The sequence below is a fragment of the Amblyraja radiata genome, chromosome 17 (genome assembly GCF_010909765.2).
Source record: "Amblyraja radiata isolate CabotCenter1 chromosome 17, sAmbRad1.1.pri, whole genome shotgun sequence".
In the NCBI taxonomy this organism is placed as follows: Eukaryota; Metazoa; Chordata; class Chondrichthyes; order Rajiformes; family Rajidae; genus Amblyraja; species Amblyraja radiata.
Window position 1 is genome coordinate 27,300,463 of NC_045972.1, and position 17,611 is coordinate 27,318,073.

General features: G+C 41.9%; 1 protein-coding gene across 1 annotated transcript in view; it reads right to left on the reverse strand.

Moving 5' to 3' along the window:
* The window catches only part of terb1 (telomere repeat binding bouquet formation protein 1), a 130,382-nt gene that overhangs the window by 60,349 nt on the left and 52,422 nt on the right, over nt 1-17,611 (reverse strand). The window contains exons 6-7 of the mRNA XM_033036511.1: nt 5,114-5,229; nt 3,873-3,995 (exon numbers count right to left, since the gene is read on the reverse strand). Coding sequence (XP_032892402.1) covers nt 3,873-3,995; nt 5,114-5,229 — 239 coding nt within the window. The remainder of the gene's footprint in view (nt 1-3,872; nt 3,996-5,113; nt 5,230-17,611) is intronic.

The following is a 17,611-nucleotide window of genomic DNA, read 5'->3' on the forward strand; positions in this document are numbered from 1 at the left end:
GCTAGCAGCGAGGCACCCCACTTTCTCTCCCTTCCTTCTTCCTCTTCCTCTAGTGTTGCATCTCTCACCCTTTCCCTTCACCCCTCTGGTTGGAATGTCTGCGGTTTATAAATAGTATGCTATAATCTTTCAGTCAGGTCTCGACTTGAAACATCAACTGTCCATTCCCTCCACAGATGATGCTTGGGCCACTGAATTCCTCCAGTAATTTGTTCTTTCCACACAATTTGAGAAAGATGTTTCATACTCCCTCCCAATTAACATAGTCAAAAGCTTTGGCTAAGACATAAAAGCCATACATCGTGGTTTCCTACAGTCTTCTTGAAGTTATTGTGTAGCAAAGATCATGTCCACAGATCTCCTGCATGGGTAGAATCCACACTCCAGTATCAGTTCTTTCAACCTAAGACGAAGCAATGACCTTTTCTATGAAAGATGACAGGTAGACATTTCTAAAGTTGCCATAGTTGGATGCCCCATATCGTGAATATAATCATGATTATATCGTGCCCTGCAATATCGTTCAGATGCGGACAATAATGGTATGAACTTGTAATTGAAGCTCTTCACCGCCACTCTGCTTTCGAGGGCTTGTTATTTTGAACTGGGTTATAATTTCTCGACTTCTTGTCAGTAGGGAGCGGTGTCCAGGCATGTCTGCAGAGATTATTATGGGACGGAGTTAAAGACAGAATGGTGGTTAAGGAGGTTTCTGAAGTCATCTTTCAGCAGACTTGTTTCTTGCTCTTGTTCCTGGCTCTCTGCAAGCTGGAAACCTTGGGGTCAAACCCTTAAATGACTCCTACAACGCTGAAGAACCCATGCATATCATGAAAGCTTGTTTTACCTCCTGCATACCCTCCATCTTCCAACTTTATTTTAGGTCTCAGGATTTCCTGCTCAATTTGTACGTTAAGGAGCTGCAATGTTGTTTCTTGTCCCTTGTGGAAAGGTGCAGCTTCCAATCTTAATCTTAGGGTAGCAATTGATTAGCTCGATCTCCTGATCATTCTCATAGAGTTATATAACATGGGAAACAGGCAACTTCACCTCAACTCGGCTTCGAATCATTCCAATATATTGAAATAGTAATGAGTTTCTTCACGTAAAGATCATGGTGGACATGAGGGCAGTCCATAAGTTATGGACACTTTATGGATCCTGTAGGCTGGGTTTTATCTGAGGCATTGTCCAAAAATAGCCAGCTTTGTCTGATCTTTTATCTATTCGTGACAATGTTTTCTTAATGGTGATGCATTAGGGCTCTGACCTGCTTGATGAAGATATATTCTAGAAACAAGAAATTGCAGATGCTGGCTTACAAAAAGAATGCTGGAGTAACTCAGGGGGTCAGGCAACATCTTTAGAGAACATGGGTGGGTTTGAAAAAAGGTCCCAACACGAAATGTCACCTATCCATGTTCTCCAGAGATGCTGCCTGACCCACTGCCCTCCAACACTTTGTGCCTTTTTGTTAGATATATTCCAGCAGGTGTCAAGTTTTGACAGCATGTTTGGTGTGTGGCAGGAAGATGAAGTCGGGGTCATATTTGATGTTTGGGTGAAGTTGGAGAACAATATGTTTAACTGTGCAGTCAGAGATGTGGGCACTTTGAGAGGAAACTGACCCTGCTGGCAAACCACTCTCAAAAACACATACACACATCCAGTGGTCAATTAATTCTTGCTGATTATTGATCCCATTTCCAACTACTAACACTTTGCTGTCACCAACCTCCATCCATACTCTAACAGTTGAGATCAGCTAATACAGACCAAGATTCTAAACTGGGACTTCCTGTACTGCACAGCTTAACCATTTATTTATTTTACCCACAGAGTTTGCTAAGGAAGTATATTTTCTAAAGATACAAATGGATCTCTTTAAATCTTGGAGATTAAAATGATCAATTACTCACAATGATCTGAAATGCAGGAATCCAGAGTTTTTATCACAGAAATTGCCAACTGCACATTGGAGTGATATGTTAGAGATTCATCTGCTAAGTTCACAGCAGTCTGAGCAAGAGAATCCAGTCCACCAACTTTACAAAAGTAGTTCTGTGCATATGCTTAAGAGAAAATTATAGAAATGTTAAATGCACATGTAGTATCAGAATTTGTCTTCTGCTAATTTATCCTTGAAAGAGTTGCCTTCAGCTCAACAGCTATTCCAGTTTAGTTTAGTTTAGAGATACAGCATGGAAACGGGCCCTTCGGCTCACCAAGTCTACGCCAACCAGAAATCCCCGTACACTAGCACTAACACGAGGGACAATTTACAATTTTTACCGAAGCCAATTAACCTTCAAACCTGTTCATCTTTGGTGTGTGGGAGGAAACCGGAGCACCCAGAAAAAACCCACATGGTCACGGGGAGAACATACAAATTCTTACAGATAGCACATGTAGTCAGGATCAAACCAGGATCTCTGGTGCTGTAAGGCAGCTGCTCTACCACTGCACCACAGTGCCGCCCACTATTATTATGTTCTGAACAGTTATCTGTTCAGTAAAACTGACAAACAGCGAATTGCAAATCACTTTGCATGAGAGATATCAAATTTCTGCAGCCCAATTAAGGCAAATCTTGGATCAAACCCATTGCCTATATCTATAGGCACAGATGTAACTTATGGGGAAATATAGAATGAAGTATATGTAATATTATTATTGCACATAGATTGGAAAGCTAGGATATTTCCTGATCATATCTATCAGATTGCTTTAAAAATGGTTTATTTGATCATTTGTTTTATTATTTTTCTTAGAATAGGTTATATATAACAGAGCAAAAATCTCTATGCTGGGTCTCTGTCTTCTTTGTGCTATCTGTGAATTTTCTGAGATCTACCAGTCATGGCCTTTCTATGAATCAATGAAAACATCTCCACATCATCCCATCTCCTCCCCTTTCTGCTTTCCACAGCGACCGTTCCCTCCGTAACTCCCTGGTCAATTCGCCCCTTCCTACCCAAACCACCCCCTCTCCTGGTACTTTCCCTTGCAACCGCAGGAAATGCTACATTTGTCGCTTTACATCCCCCCTCGACTCCATCCAAGGACCCAAGCAGTCTTTCCAGGTGAGGCAGAGGTTCACCTGCACCTCCTCCAACCTCATCAATGCATCCGCCACTGTTCCAGGTGTCAACTTCTCTACATCGGGGAGACCAAGCGCAGGCTTAGTAATCGCGTCACCCAACACCTCCGCTCAGTTCGCAATAACCAACCTGATCTCCCGGTGGCTCAGCGCTTCAACTCCCTCTCCCATTCTGGATCTGACCTTTCTGTCCTGGGCCTCCTTCATTGCCAGAGTGAGGCCCAGCACAAATTGGAGGAACAGCACCTCATATTTCGCTTGGGTAGTTTACACCCCAGCGGTATGAACATTGACTTCTCCAATTTGAGATAGTCCTTGCTTTCTCCCTCCTTCCCCTCCCCCTTTCCAGCTCTCCCACAAGCCTACTGTCTTCGCCTCTTCCTTCCTTTTTCCCGTGCCCCCCTCGACATCAGTTTGAAGAAGGGTCTCGACCCGAAACATCGCCTATTTCTTCTCTCCATAGATGCTGCCTCACACGCTGAGTTTCTCCAACATTTTTGTCTACCTGCATTGAACAACATCAGTTTAGGGGATGCAAGCAAGAGTTATTAACATCACTGGATTATGGTAAGGTTTTTGACAGCAGCCAAAAGGCTTGATGCCTGGTGACCTTTCAAACTGCATTCCTCAGTAAAATCATCCTAGCCATTCATGAGCATGCAAAGCTGAAGGCCCAGGCACACAACTGAACTGATTGAAAATTGCCCCCTCTAATTCTTTACCTATTACATCTCATTATAAATATGTAACTACAGTACAGGCAAATACTTACAATTGTTGGCAACTGTGAGCCCAATAAATGCACAAATGGGACGAATTATTTCTTGCCTGATGCATTTTTGCAGACACTCCTTTGCAAATGGAAAGGCTGCTGTACATAGTCTCTGGTTCTCTTCTGCAACAGTGACATAAGTGTTAGTACAAGTGACATTGTAGAAGCACAAGTCAATTTGACAATATTCGGATTCCTTTTAAACCCGTTTTCTCCCTTCCTCTGGGGATGATGACATGCAATAGTATGGTTTTGCCTGCAGACTGCCATCTGGTGCCTTTTCTATTCAGCCTAGATACTGCAAGCTGGCAGCTTCCTCTTTTGTAACAGACATCATTATGGAGTCGATTCTATTTTCAACCAATGAGCAGCCACTCACTTTGTCTGTGAGAATTTACTAAACAGCAATATTTGCTCATTAGCTGAGTGCTACTGAGGCTAAGCAAGTGTTTTATTACCACCCCTAATCACAGCCACCAACCCAAGCAGCTTCATGTTTTCAGACTGAAGAAGGGTTTCGGCCCAAAACTTTGCCTATTTCCTTCGCTCCATAGATGCTGCCTCACCCGCTGAGTTTCACCAGCATTTTTGTCTACCAATAATTAAATGTAATGAGCAATTCCTAATCATTCCAAAAAATCATTCCAGTAGTTTCAATAAAATAAACTATGCTGCCCAAGAGGTTAGTCGAGGTATGGGTATGTTATGCAGAAAAATAAAGCCCCAAGTTCGAAGCCTCATGTGTGCCAAATTACTAATGACAGCCAGGAACCATCCTTATTCTCAGCACCCTGAGGTCACAGAGGGGCAAAAATAAATCAGGAATTTTCCTACTGAATAATGACTGCCAAATGAAAGGTCACTTTTTTATCACTTAGTTCTAGTTGAGAATATATTTTAGAGTACAATAACCTGCCTATAATCACTACACCCAGTAACATATTTGAAGAATGATCCTGTTTAAATTATGAATAAGAGAGACCTTCTGGTGATTTTCGAACCAGCAATATGTGAAGGAATACAAAATGGCAAAGCAATCTTCTGAACAAATAAGTAATTTGGAATGGAATACTTTATTGTCACATGTGACTAGGCAAAGTTAAATCCTTTGCTGCATACCCAATGTATACAAATTTAACAACTGCAACTTTAACCTATTTAAATAATTATATCAAAATTGTCAGGAAAAGTTTCCATGTAACAAAAGCACAGCAAAGCTGAAAGAGGAAAAATGTGAATACCATTCTGTGGATTGTTGACACAAGCACAGAGAGTACTCCCAATGGACGACCACAACTCGTAGTAATGACCAATATTTTCATGTATAGATTGCTTGTCCGACATTGGAAAACTAGTTCTGGTTAAAAAAAGAAAAACAAAATGTAAACCTATACTAAACTGTTAAATCTTTTCAAGTCTCTTCGAGACCTTTAGGGTAACTTTCATCTTTACTCATTATGCAATAGCTGATGAAATGAATCATTAACATGAAAATGCAAGTCATTCATATATGGGATTGCTGGGAAATGGCGATGGTGAAATTTACCCTGTGTCCAATGTGAACATAGCTAAGTTTTTAACACACTTGGTGCTGAGTCAGAAAACTATTGGTTCATGATCTTCTCGAGCCCAAAATCAAGACTGACACACCAATGCCCATATTGAAGGATGACAGTACTATTACATGCGCTATATTTTAAATTAACAAACTATGTGCTCTGCCTATTTTCTGTGATTGTAAAATAACATATTTCCAAACAGAGCAGAGTAGCTATCACTATGACCCAGCAAATATTAATCCTCCAATCAAGAAGAGTCAAAGTCAAGTTTATTGACATGTGCATACAATGAGGTAAAACGAAAATCTTCGTTACACCAGCATCACAGGCACATAGACACATAAACACCATACATTATACATAAAGTTACAAATAAAATTCTGTAAAACTGTGGCGTTGGTGGAACGACGCTGGGTTTGACAGTGACCACAGTGACACTCGCAGTATGGTGAAACCACATGGCTTATTTTAATTACTGGTTTTCAAAGAAAATATAGAAACATAAAAACATTCGGCCCTTCGAGCCAGCATCGCCATTCAATATGATCATGGCTCATCAGTACCCGTTCTTGCTTTCTCCCCATAGACCCTGATTCCGTTAGCCCTAAGAGCTCTATCTAACTCTCTTCAATACAGGAGGTGTGGCTATATCAGGCTTCTTCCTGTGGTTCGCTGTTAAGAGGATGTTTCTGACAGTACAGGTTTCTTCCTGGCAGCTAAGCTTTGAGCTTGGAAAGACGATGCTGGTGGTCTCTGGATTATCCTGGCAGATTTCCCTCTATTTGTGTGTGTGTGTGTGTGTGCACAGTCCCTCATTGTCTGGGGCAGGAAGTGGTTCTGCCATATCAGGCTTGCCCTGGCCAGGCTCAAGTAGAGAAGCTGGCTGTCGAGAGCTTCTTGAGAACAGTCCCAGTCGACCTTGTTTCTTCTTTCTTGTTTCTTCATTTTCCTTGTCTTCTTCTTCTGCTTCTCCTCCTTCTTCTTCTGTTTCTTCTCCTGTTTGTCTTGTTTCTCTTCTCCTGTTTCATCATCTTTTTCTGTTTCTTCTTCTCATGTTTCTTTCATCTCCCGTTTCATTTTCCTTGTTTCTTCTTCTATTCCTGTTTCTTCTGTTCTTCTTCAGTTTCTATTCCTATTTCTTCTATTCTGCTTTTTCTGTCCTGGTTTCTTCTTGTTCCTTGTTTTTAATGCTTCTGTTCCCTGTTTCCGATTCTCATTCTTTTTGCTTCTTATTCTCCTGTTTCTTCTTTTTCTGTTAATTCATCTTCTTCTCGTTTCTTGTTTCTTCATTTTTTCTTCTTCTATTCCTGTTCTGTTCTTCTTCTTCTTCCGTTTCTTCTTTCTTCTATTTCTGTTACTATTCTACTACTAGTCTCTTCTTTTTTTTCTGTCACTTGTTTTTTTGTGTATTGTTCCTTGTTTCTGATGCTGATTCTTCTGTTTCTGATTCTACTTGTTTCTTCTTCTCATGTTTCTTTTTCTTCTCATTTTTCTTCTTCTGATCTTCTACTGTTCTACTTCTTCTGTTCTGCTACTTTTCCTCTGTCAATCAAACGTATAAAATTATTTCAAAAAGGAGATTAGTTACTCCTATGACCCAGCAAATATTTATCCTTCAACCAAGAAGTCGTCAAGTCAAGTTTATTGGCATGTACAAAAATACAATGAGGTACAGGTACAACAAAAATCTTGGTTACACCAGCATCACAGGCACATAGACGTATAAACAATATACATTGGACATAAAGTTACAAATAAAATTCTGTAAAAAGTGTAGTGTTGGGGAAACAACGCTGGGTTCGACAGTGACCACAGTGATACTCGCAGTATGGTGAAACCACATGGTTTATTCTATTTACAATAGTAAAAGTCTAGGATTGCATGAGGGCACTGCCGTCAGAGTGCATGTGTGATAACGCTGGCGATTTAAGGCTAATCTCAGCAGCTAAGGCTAATCTGACGGTACAGGTTTCTTCCTGGCAGCTCAGCTTTGAGCTTGGAAAGGCAATTCTGGCGATCTCTGGATTATCCTGGGAAACAGTCTGTGTGCGCCTGACCCTGTGTATGTGTGGGCACAGTCCCTGTCTGGGGCAGGAAGAGGTTCTGCTGTATCAGGCTTGCTCTTGCCACTCAGTCTTGAGCTGTCTAGAGCTTCTTTCTCAGTACAATCTCAGTCGACATTGTTTCTACTTCTTGTTTCTTCTTCTTTCTTCTATTCCTTCAGCTTTCTTGTTTCTTCTTCCTTCTTCTACCTCTTCTATTCCATCTCCTTTTATTCATTCTTCTTCTCCTTCTTGTTTCCCCTTCTGTTTCTCTTGTTTCTTCTTTGATTCCTTCTTGTTTCTTCTTCACCTTCTGATTCTTCTTCTGCTTCTTCTTCTTCTTCTCCTGTTCGTCATCTTCTCCTTCTCCTGCACTTCTTCTGTGGGTGGGCACAGTCCCTCATTGTCTGGGGCGGGAAGAGGTTCTGCCATATCATGCTTGCCCTGGCCACTCAGACACAGGCTCAAGGAGAGACGTTGGCAGTCGAGAGCTTCTTTCTCAGCAGTAGTCTTAGTCAACCTTGTTTCTTCTGTTTCTTCTTCTATCTTCTGCTGCTTCTTTTCTTTCTTATTGTTTCTTCATCAATTCCTTCTTTTGTTTCTCCTTCTATTTCTCCTTATCCTACTACTACTTGTTTTTCCTTCTTCTTTTCTTCTTTGATTCCTTGTTTTTCCGTTTCTTCTTGTTCTTCCTATTCTTCTTCTCCTGTTCCTCTTCTTCTCCTTCTCCTGATGTTCTGCTTCTGTTCTTCTCTTTTTCTTCTTCTATTCCTGTGTCTTCTGTTCCTTGTTGCTGTTTCTCCATTGATTCCTTCCTCTGTTTGTCCTTTGAGTCCTTCTTATGTTTCTCCTTTGATTCCTTCTTCTGTTTCTCTTTCGATTCCTTTATTTGTTTCTCCTTTGATTCCTTCTTTTGTTACTACTTGATTTCCTTCTTGTTTCTCCTTGGATTCCTTCTTTCTTCTTCTTATATTTTTCCTTTGATCCCTTTTCTGCTTCTCCTTGGATCCATTCTTCCATTTTTCATTGGATTCCTTCTTCTGTTTCTCCTTGGATTCTTTCTTCTGATCCTCCTTTGAATCCTGTGGCAGGGGCTATGGACTGTAACCAACTACCGGAGCACCCCCCCCCCCCCCCCCCCCATCCTCATCCGCAAGTGCCGGCACCTCCCTAGCTGATGACTTGAACTCCTTTTATGCTCGTTTCAAGACGGGGAACATTTGATTTGATTTGATTCCTTTATTGTCATTCAGACCTTTCGGTCTGAACGAAATTCCGTTGCCTGCAGTCATACACAATAATAATAAATAACAAAACATACAATAAACACAAATTAACATCCACCACAGTGAGTTCACAAAGCACCTCCTCACTGGGATGGTGGCAAAAGTCTTAGTCTCTGTCTCTTCCCTCCTTGTTCTCCCTCTGCGCTGAGGCGATCCAGGCCGAAGATGCCGCCCTCCAGTCCAGCGGACCTCCGAAGTGATGTCGCCGCTGCCGAAAGCCGGAACGCCGTCTCTGCTCCGAGTCGGCCCGCCACAGCCTCAGCTCTGAGTCGGGCCATTGCCGAAAGCTGGAACGCCGCCTCAGCGAGTCGGGCCACCGCTGCCTCAGCTCCAAGTCCCGCCGCCTCAGCTCCGAGTCCCGCTGCCTCAGCTCCGAGTCCCGCTGCCTCAGCTCCGAGTCCCGCTGCCTCAGCTCCGAGTCCCGCTGTCTCAGCTCCGAGTCCCGCAGCCTCAGCTCTGAGTCGGGCCGCTGCCGAAAGCTGGAACGCCGCATCAGCGAGTCGGGCCGCCGCCGCCTCAGCCCCGAAGTCGGCCAGCCTCGCTTTGTAAGTCCTGGCTGGCTCTGCCTCCAGAGCCTCGAGGTCGGTCGCAGTTGGAGACCGCCAGCTCCGCCATTAGGCCTCAGCACAGGAGGCAGAGAAGGGGGATACGACAAGAAAAAGTCGCATTCCCCTGAAGGAAGACAAAAAAACATGTTTCACCCCCCCACCCCCCATAACACAACCTAATAAACTAAAATTTAACTAAAACAAGACAAAAAAAAGTAAAAACAGACGGACTGCAGGCGTAGCCACAGCTGTTCACCAGCGCCGCAACTTCCGGATCACCCCAGGTCTGCCGACTAACGACAATACCATCAGCGGGCTGGCTATCAAAGCTGAAGGGAGGAATGTGCACACATTCTCGTTGTCCGAGCACGACGTGAGGAGGTCTCTGACATGGGTGAACACGAAGAAAGCTGCAGGCCCCGATGGCATCTCGGGGCGAGTACTTAAGTCCTGTGCTACGCAGCTAGCTCCGGTGCTCACAAAAATATTCAACCTCTCCCTGGACAAATCCATGGTCCCTACCTGTTTCAAAAGATCCATCGGTACCTAGAAATGCATCCCCAGCCTGTCTAAATGACTACCATCCGGTGGCCCTCACCACAGTAGTCATGAAATGCTTTGAGAGGCTGGTGAAGAAACACATCTGCGCCTTCCTCCCTCGCAACATGGACCCGTTACAATTCGCATACCGGCCGACCAGATCCATGGACGATGCAGTCTCCCAGGTTCTGCACACTGCTCTCTCTCATCCTGACAGCCAGAAGGAGGGCTACGTGAGGATGCTGTTCATAGACCAGTTCAGTCTTCAACAAGATAGTCCCCACCAGACTGGCGAGAAGCTACTGGATTCTGTGTGCCTGGGTCCTGGACTTTCTCTCCAGGCCCCAGGTAGTCAAGATGGGGGGAAATACATCGAAGTCCCTCACCCTGAGCACAGGATCCCCCCAGGGTTGCGACCTCAGCCCCCTACTGTACTCCCTGTACACACATGACCGTGTGGCTATGTTCAGCTCCAACTCGATAATCAAGTTTGCTGATGACACTGTGGTGGTGGGCCTGATCTCAGACGAGGATGAGAAGGCCTACCGGGAGGAGGTGGCTGATCTGGCACTGGTGTCAGGACAACTGCCTCCTCTTGAACATCAAAAAAACTAAGGAGCTGATCGTGGACTTTAGGAGGGCACATCATCTGAGGACGTATACACCATTGAGGATAAATGGGGATACTGTGGTTAGGGTGAGCTGTTTTAAATACCTGGGAGTCCACATCTCTGAGGATATGACATGGACATCACACGCTGCAGCACTCATGAGTAAGGCAAGACAGCGCCTTTACCACCTCAGGCAATTGAGGAAATTAAGAGTGTCTCTGAGGATCCTCCAGTGCTTCTACTCATCGGCTGTGGAAAGCATCCTGTCCGGAAATATCACGATTTGGTTTGGGAACTGCTCTGCCCAGGACAAGAAAGCTCTGCAGAGAGTAGTGCGTTCGGCCAAACGCACTATGGGAACTTCACTCGCCCCTCTGCAGGATCTATACATCAGAAGGTGTAACTCCAGAGCGAATAAGATCATGGGAGACCCCTTCCACCCCTGCAACGGACTGTTCCAGCTGCTACGGTCAGGCAAACGCCTCCGTTGCCATGCTGTGAGAACGGGGGGGGTTTGAGAATGAGTTTCTTTCCAGAGGCCATTAGGACTGTAAACTCCTACCTCACCAGGGACTAACTTTACTATTCTACTGTTTTTTTTAAAAAATGCTGTTTTTTCCTTTTTCCTTCCTCCCACAATATGTAATATGTAAAAGAATATATGATTCTGTTCCATTCTGTTTATAGTTTGTTGTTTGTTTGTTTGTTTGTTTGTACAAAGTCCGCGAGCATTGCCACTTTTCATTTCACTGCACATTTCATATGTGTATGTGACGAATAAACTTGACTTGACTTCTTCTGTTTCGCCATTGATTCCTTCTTCTGTTTCTCCTTTGAATCCTTCTTGTTTATCCTGTTTCTTTCTTCTTTTTCTCCTTTGATTCCTTCTTGTTTCTCCATTGATTCCTTCTTCTGTTTCTCCTTTGATTCCTTATTTTGTTTCTCCACGGATTCCCTCTTCTGTTTCGCCGTGGATTCTTTCTTGTTTCTCAGTGGATTCATTCTTCTACTCAGGGCTCGAAATTAACGGTTGCCCGGGTGCCAATGGCAACTTATAGTCCCGCCGGGCAACCTAAAAGTCATGCCATTTTGCCCGGCTTGGCAAGCAACCGGGATTTTGGGGTTTTTTCTCCTTTGAAATCTTCTTTTGTTTCTGCTTTGAATATTTTTGTTTCTTCTTTGAATCCTTCTGTTTCTCCTTTGAATCATTGTTTCTCCTTTAATCCTTCTTCTGTTTCTCCTTTGGTTCCTTCTGCTCCTTGTATTACTTCTTCTGATTCTCCTCGTAATCCTTCTGTTCTCTTGTGTTCCTTCTTCTGATTCTCCTTTGCTTCCTTTTTCTGTTTCTCCTTTGAATCCTTCTGCTTCTCCCAATTCCTTGTTTCTCCTTGGATTCCTTCTTCTGCTTCTCCTTGGATTCCTACTTCTGTATCTCCTTGGACTCATTTTTCGATTTCTCCTTGGATTCCATCCTCCGTTTCTCCTTGGGTTCCTTCTTCTGTTTCTCATTTGATTCCATCTTCTGTTTCTCCTTTGATTTATTCAGTTTCTTCTTGGAATCCCTTTTCTGTTTCTCATTGGAATACTTCTGTTTCTCCATTGATTCCTTCTTCTGTTTCTCCTTTGATTCCTTCTGTTTTTCCTTTGATTCCTTCTTTTGTTTCTCCTTTGATTACTTCTTATGAGTTTCTGCTTCCTTCACCTGTTTCTCCTTTGAATCCGTCTGTTTCTCCTTTGAATCCATCTTGTTTCTTCTTGGATCCCTTCTCCTGTTTGTCCTTTGATTCCTTCTTCTTTCTCCTTTGATTCTTTCTTTTCTTTCTCCTTTAAATTCTTCTTGTTTCTCCTTTGATTCCTCCTGTTTCTGCTTGGATTCCTTCTTGTTTTTTCTGATGATTGTTCCTTCTGTTTCTCCTTGGATTCCTTCTTCTTTCTCCTTCAATTCTTCTTCTATTTCTCTTTGGATTCCTTCTCCTGTTTCTTCCTTGATTCCTTCTTCTATTTCACTATTGATCCCTTCATCTGTTTCACCTTTGACTCCTTCTTCTGTTTCTCCTTTGAATCTATCTCGTTGCTACTTTGATTCCTTCTGTTCTCCTTGGATCCCGTCTTATGTTTCCCCTTGGACCCCTTTGTCTGTTTCTCCCGGGATCCCTTTTCCCATTTCTCCTTGGATTCCTTCTTGTTTCTCCTTTGATTCCTTCTTGTTTCTCCTTTGATTCCTTCCGTTGTTTCTCCTTTGAATCCTTCTTGTTTCTCCATTGATTCCTTCTTCTGTATCACCTTTGATTCCATCTTCTTCTGGTTCTCCTGTGAATCCTTCTGTTTCTCCTTTGATTCCTTCTTCTGTTACTCCTTTGATTCCTCCTTCCTCCTTTGATTCCTTCTTCTGCTTCGCCTTTGATTCCTTCTTGTTCGTGCTTTGATTTGATTCCTTCTTGTTTCTCCTTTGATTCCTCCTTTTGATTCTCCTTTGATTCCTTCACCTGTGAATCTGTCTGTTTCTCCGTTGAATCCCTTTTCTGTTTCTCATTTGAATCCTTCATCTGTTTCTCCTTGGGTTGCTTCTTCTGTTTCTCCTTGAATTCCTTCATCCTTTTCTCCTTGGATTCCTTCTCCTGTTTCTCCTTTGATTCCTTCTTCCTTGTTGTTTCTCATTTGAATCATTTTGTTTCTCCTTTGATTTCTTCTCTGAATCACCTTTCTACTATGAATCATTCTGTTTCTCCTTTTACTCCTTCTGCTGTTTCTCTTTTGAACTTCTTCTTTCACCTTTGATTCCTTGCTCTGTTTCTCCTTTGATTCCTTCTGTTTCTGCTTGGATTCATTCTTGTTTCTCTTTTGAATTCTTCTTGTTTCTCCTTTGAATCCTTCTTCGATTTCTCCTTTCATTCTTTTTTGTTTTTTCCTTTGATTCTGTTTTTCCTTGGATTCCTTCTTCAATTTCACATTGGGTCCCTTCCTCTGTTTCTCCTTGGATTCCTTCTTCTGTTTCTCCTTGGATTCCCTCTTCTGCTTCTCCTTGGATTTCTTCTTCTGCATCTCCTTGGATTCCTTCTTCAATATCTCCTTAGGTTCCTTCCTCTGTTTCTCCTTGGATTTCATCTTCTGTTTCTCCTTTGATTCCTTCAGTTTCTCCTCTGATTCCTTTTTCTGTTTCTCATTTGAATCCTTCATGTTTCTCCTTGGGCTGCTTCTTCTGTTTCTCCTTGAATTCCTTCATCCCTTTCTCCTTGGATTCCTTCTCCTGTTTCTCCTTTGATTCCTTCTTCTGTTTCTCATTTGAATCATTTTGTTTCTCCTTTGATTTCTTCTCTGAATCACCTTTCTACTGTGAATCATTCTGTTTCTCCTTTTACTCCTTCGGCTGTTTCTCCTTTGAAACCTTCTTCTTTCACCTTTGATTCCTTCTTGTTTCTCCTTTGAACATCTCCTGTTTCTCCTTAGATTCCTTCTGTTTCTCCTTGGACCCCTTTTTATGTTTTTCCCGGGATCCCTTCTTCCAGTTCTCCTTGGATTCCGTGTTCTGTTTCTCCTTTGATTCCTTCTGCTGTTTCTCATTTGCTTCCTTCTTCTGTTTCACCTTTGATTCATTTTTCTGTTTCTCCCTTGAATCCTTCTTGTTTCTCCGTTGATTCCTTCTGTTTCTCCTTGAATTCCATCTGCTATAACTGATTCCTTTTGCTGTTTCTCTTGTTTCCTTCTTGATCCTCCTTTCAATCTTTCTGCTTTTTCCTTTGAATTCTTCTACTTCTCCTGGTTCCTTCATCTGTTACTCTTTTGATTCCTTCAGTTTCTCCTTGGATTCCTATTTCTGTTTCTTATTTGAATTCTTCCTCTGTTTCTCCTAGGATTCCTTCTCATGTTTCTCCTTGATTTCCTTCATCCTTTTCTCCTTTGATTCCTTCTTCTGTTTTTCTTTGATTCCTTCTTCTGTTTTGCCTTTGATTCCTTCTTCTCTTTTTCCTTTGAATCTGTTTCTCCATTGATTCCTTCTTCTGCTTCTCCTGTGATTCTTCTTGTTTAATTCTCCTTTTAATCTGGCTTGGTTCTCCTTTGATTCCTTCTTATTTCTCCTTAGAATCCTTCTTTTGTTTCTCCTTTGATTCCTTCCTCTGATTCTCCTTTGATTCCTTCAACTGTTTATCCTTTGATTCCTTCTAGTTTCTCGCTTGATTTGAATCCTTGTTTCTCCTTTGATTCCTTCAGTTTCTCCTTTGATTCCTCCTGTTTCTGCTTGGATTCCTTCTTGTTTTTTCCTTTGATTCTTTCTTCTTTCTCCTTTGATTCCTTCTTCTGTTTCTCCTTGGATTCCTTCTCCTGTTTCTCCTTTGATTCCTACTTCTGTTTCTCCTTTGATTCCATCTTCTGTTTCTACTTTGATTCCTTCAGTTTCTCCTTTGATTCCTTCTTTGGTTGCTTCTTCAGTTTCGCCTTTGATCCCTTCTTGTTTCTCCTTTGAATTCCTTTCTCCTTTGAATCCTTCTTTTTTCTCAATTGATTCCTTCTTGTTTCTCATTGGATTCCTTCTTCTGTTTCTCCTTGGATTCTTTCCTCTGATTCTCCTTGGATTCCTTCATCTGCTTCTGCTTGGATTCCTTCTTGTTTCTCCGTGAACGTTTCTTGTTTCCCCTTGGATTATTTAACCTGTTTCTCACTATATTCCTTCTTCTGTTCCTCCTTTGATTCCTGCTACTATTTCTCCATTGAATCCTTCTTCTGTTTCTTCTTTGATTCCTTCTGTTTCTCCTTTGATTCCTTTACTATTTCTCCATTGATTCCTTCTTCTGTTCACCTTTGATTCCTTCTGTTTCTCCTTTGATTCCTTGTTTCTCCTTGGATCCCTTCTTATGTTTCTCCTTGGACCCCTTCTTCTGTTTCTCCCAGGATCCCTTCTTCCATTTCTCCTTGGATACCTTCTTCTGTTTCTCCTTTGAATCCTTCTGCTGTTTTCCATTTGATTCCTTTTTCTGTTTCTCCTTTGAATCCTTCTTCCGTTTCTCCTTTGATTCCTTCTTGTTTCTCCTTTGATTCCTTCTTATGTTCTCCTTGGATTCCTTCTTGTTTCTTCTTTGATTCCTTCTTCTGTTTCGCATTTGATTCCTTGTTTCTCCTTTGAATCCGTTTCTCCTTTGAATCCTTCTTCTGTTTCTCCATTGATTCCCTCTTCTGTTTCTACTTTGATTACTTCCATTGTTTCTCCTTTGAATCTGTTTTGTTTCTCCTTTGATTCCTACTTATGTTTTTCCTTGGACCCCTTCTGTTTCTTCCGGGATCCCTTCTTCCATTTCTCCTTGGATACCTTCTTCTGTTTCTCCTTTGATTCCTTCCGCTGTTTATCATTTGATTCCTTCTTCATTTTTCTGTTTCTCATTTGAATCCATCTTCTTTCTTGTTTGATTCCTTCTTGTTTCTCCTTTGATTCCTTCTTGTCTCTCCGTTGATTCCTTCTTCTGTTTCTCCTTGGATTCCTTCTACTGTTTCTTCTTTGAATCCTTCTGTTTCGCCCTTGATTCCTTGTTTCTCCTTGGAATCCGTTTCTCCATTGAATCCTTCTTCTGTTCCTCCATTGATTCCTTCTTCTGTTTCTCCCGCGTTTCCTTCTTCTGTTTCTTCCTTGATTCCTTCTTTTGTTTCTCTTTTGAATCCTTCTGTTTCTCCTGGGATCCCCCATTCGGTTACTCCTTGGATTCCTTGGTCTGGTTCTCCTTTGATTCGACCCTTTCTTATTTATCTGTTGCTTCCTTCTTTTGTTCCTATCTTGTTGATTCCTTCTACTGTTACTCCTTTGAATCCTTCTTCTGTTTCTCCTTTGAATTATTCCTCTGTTTTTCATTTGAACCCTTCTTCTGCTTCTCCTATGAATCCTTCTTCTGTTTCTCCTTGTGTTCCTTCTTCTGATTCTCCTTCGATTGCTTCTTCTGTTTCTATTTGGATTCCTTCTTCTGTTTCTCCTTGGATCCCTATTGTTTCTCCTGGGATCTCTTCTTCTGTTTCTTCTTTGATTCCGTCTGCTGTTACTCCTTTGATTTCTTCTTCTGTTACTCCTTTGAATCCTTGTTCTGTTTCTCATTTGATTCCTTGTTGTTTCTCCATTAATTCCTTCCACTTTCTCATTTGATTCCTTCTTGTTTCTCCTTTGAATCCATCTCCTGTTTCTCCTTCGATTCCTGTTTCTCCTTGGATCTATTTTTATGTTTCTCCTTGGACCCCTTCTTATGTTTCTCCCTGGATCCCTTCTTCCATTCCAACTTGGATCCCTTCTTCTGTTTCTCCTTTGATTCCTTCCACTGCTTCTCATTTGATTCCTTCTTCTGTTTCGCCTTTGATTCGTTTTTTTTGTCTCTCCCTTGAATCATTCTTGTTTCTGCTTTGATTCCTTCTTCTGTATCACCTTTGATTTCTTCTCTGTATCACATTTTACTCCTTCTGTTTCTCCTGTAAATCCTGTTTCTGCATTGATTCCTTCTGTTTCTCCTCGGATTCCTTCGGCTCTTTATCCTTTGATCCTTTTTGCTGTTTCTCCTTTGATTCGTTCTTGATTCTCCTTTGAATTCTTCGTTTTTTTTCCTTTGAATCCTGCTTTTCCTGGTTCCTTCTTCTGTTTCTCCTTGGATTCCTTCTTCTGCTTCTCCTTGGATTCATTCTTCTGTTTCTCCTGCGAGTCCTTCTTCTGTTTCTCCTTTCATTCTTTCCATTGTTCCTCCTTTGAATCTCAAAGTCAAAGTCAAAGTAAACTTTATTGTCAATTCAAATAATGCAACAAGTAGTTACACAGAGGATTGAAATTGCGTTTCCCCATACTCCAAATGTGCAAGTAATATTTATAACACAGACAGACTATATACCAATAAAGATAGACAATGGACATATACATTATATAAAATATACACAGTGTGCCAGAGTGTAGTAAAATTTTGAGGTATGTTATTAAGGTGCAATAATAAAAGGTGCAATATAGAAAAGTGCAAATAGCATACTGAGTTTGAGTTAAAGTTATTTTGACAGTCAGTTGGTCTTTGTTTGTGTAATGTTCATGGAATTTTCTTGAGTGTGTTGAGTAGTCTGATGGCCTGAGGGAAAAAGCTGTTTTTGAATCTGGTGGTTTTGCTCCGCATGCTGCGGTAGCGCTTGCCGGATGGTAGGAGGGTGA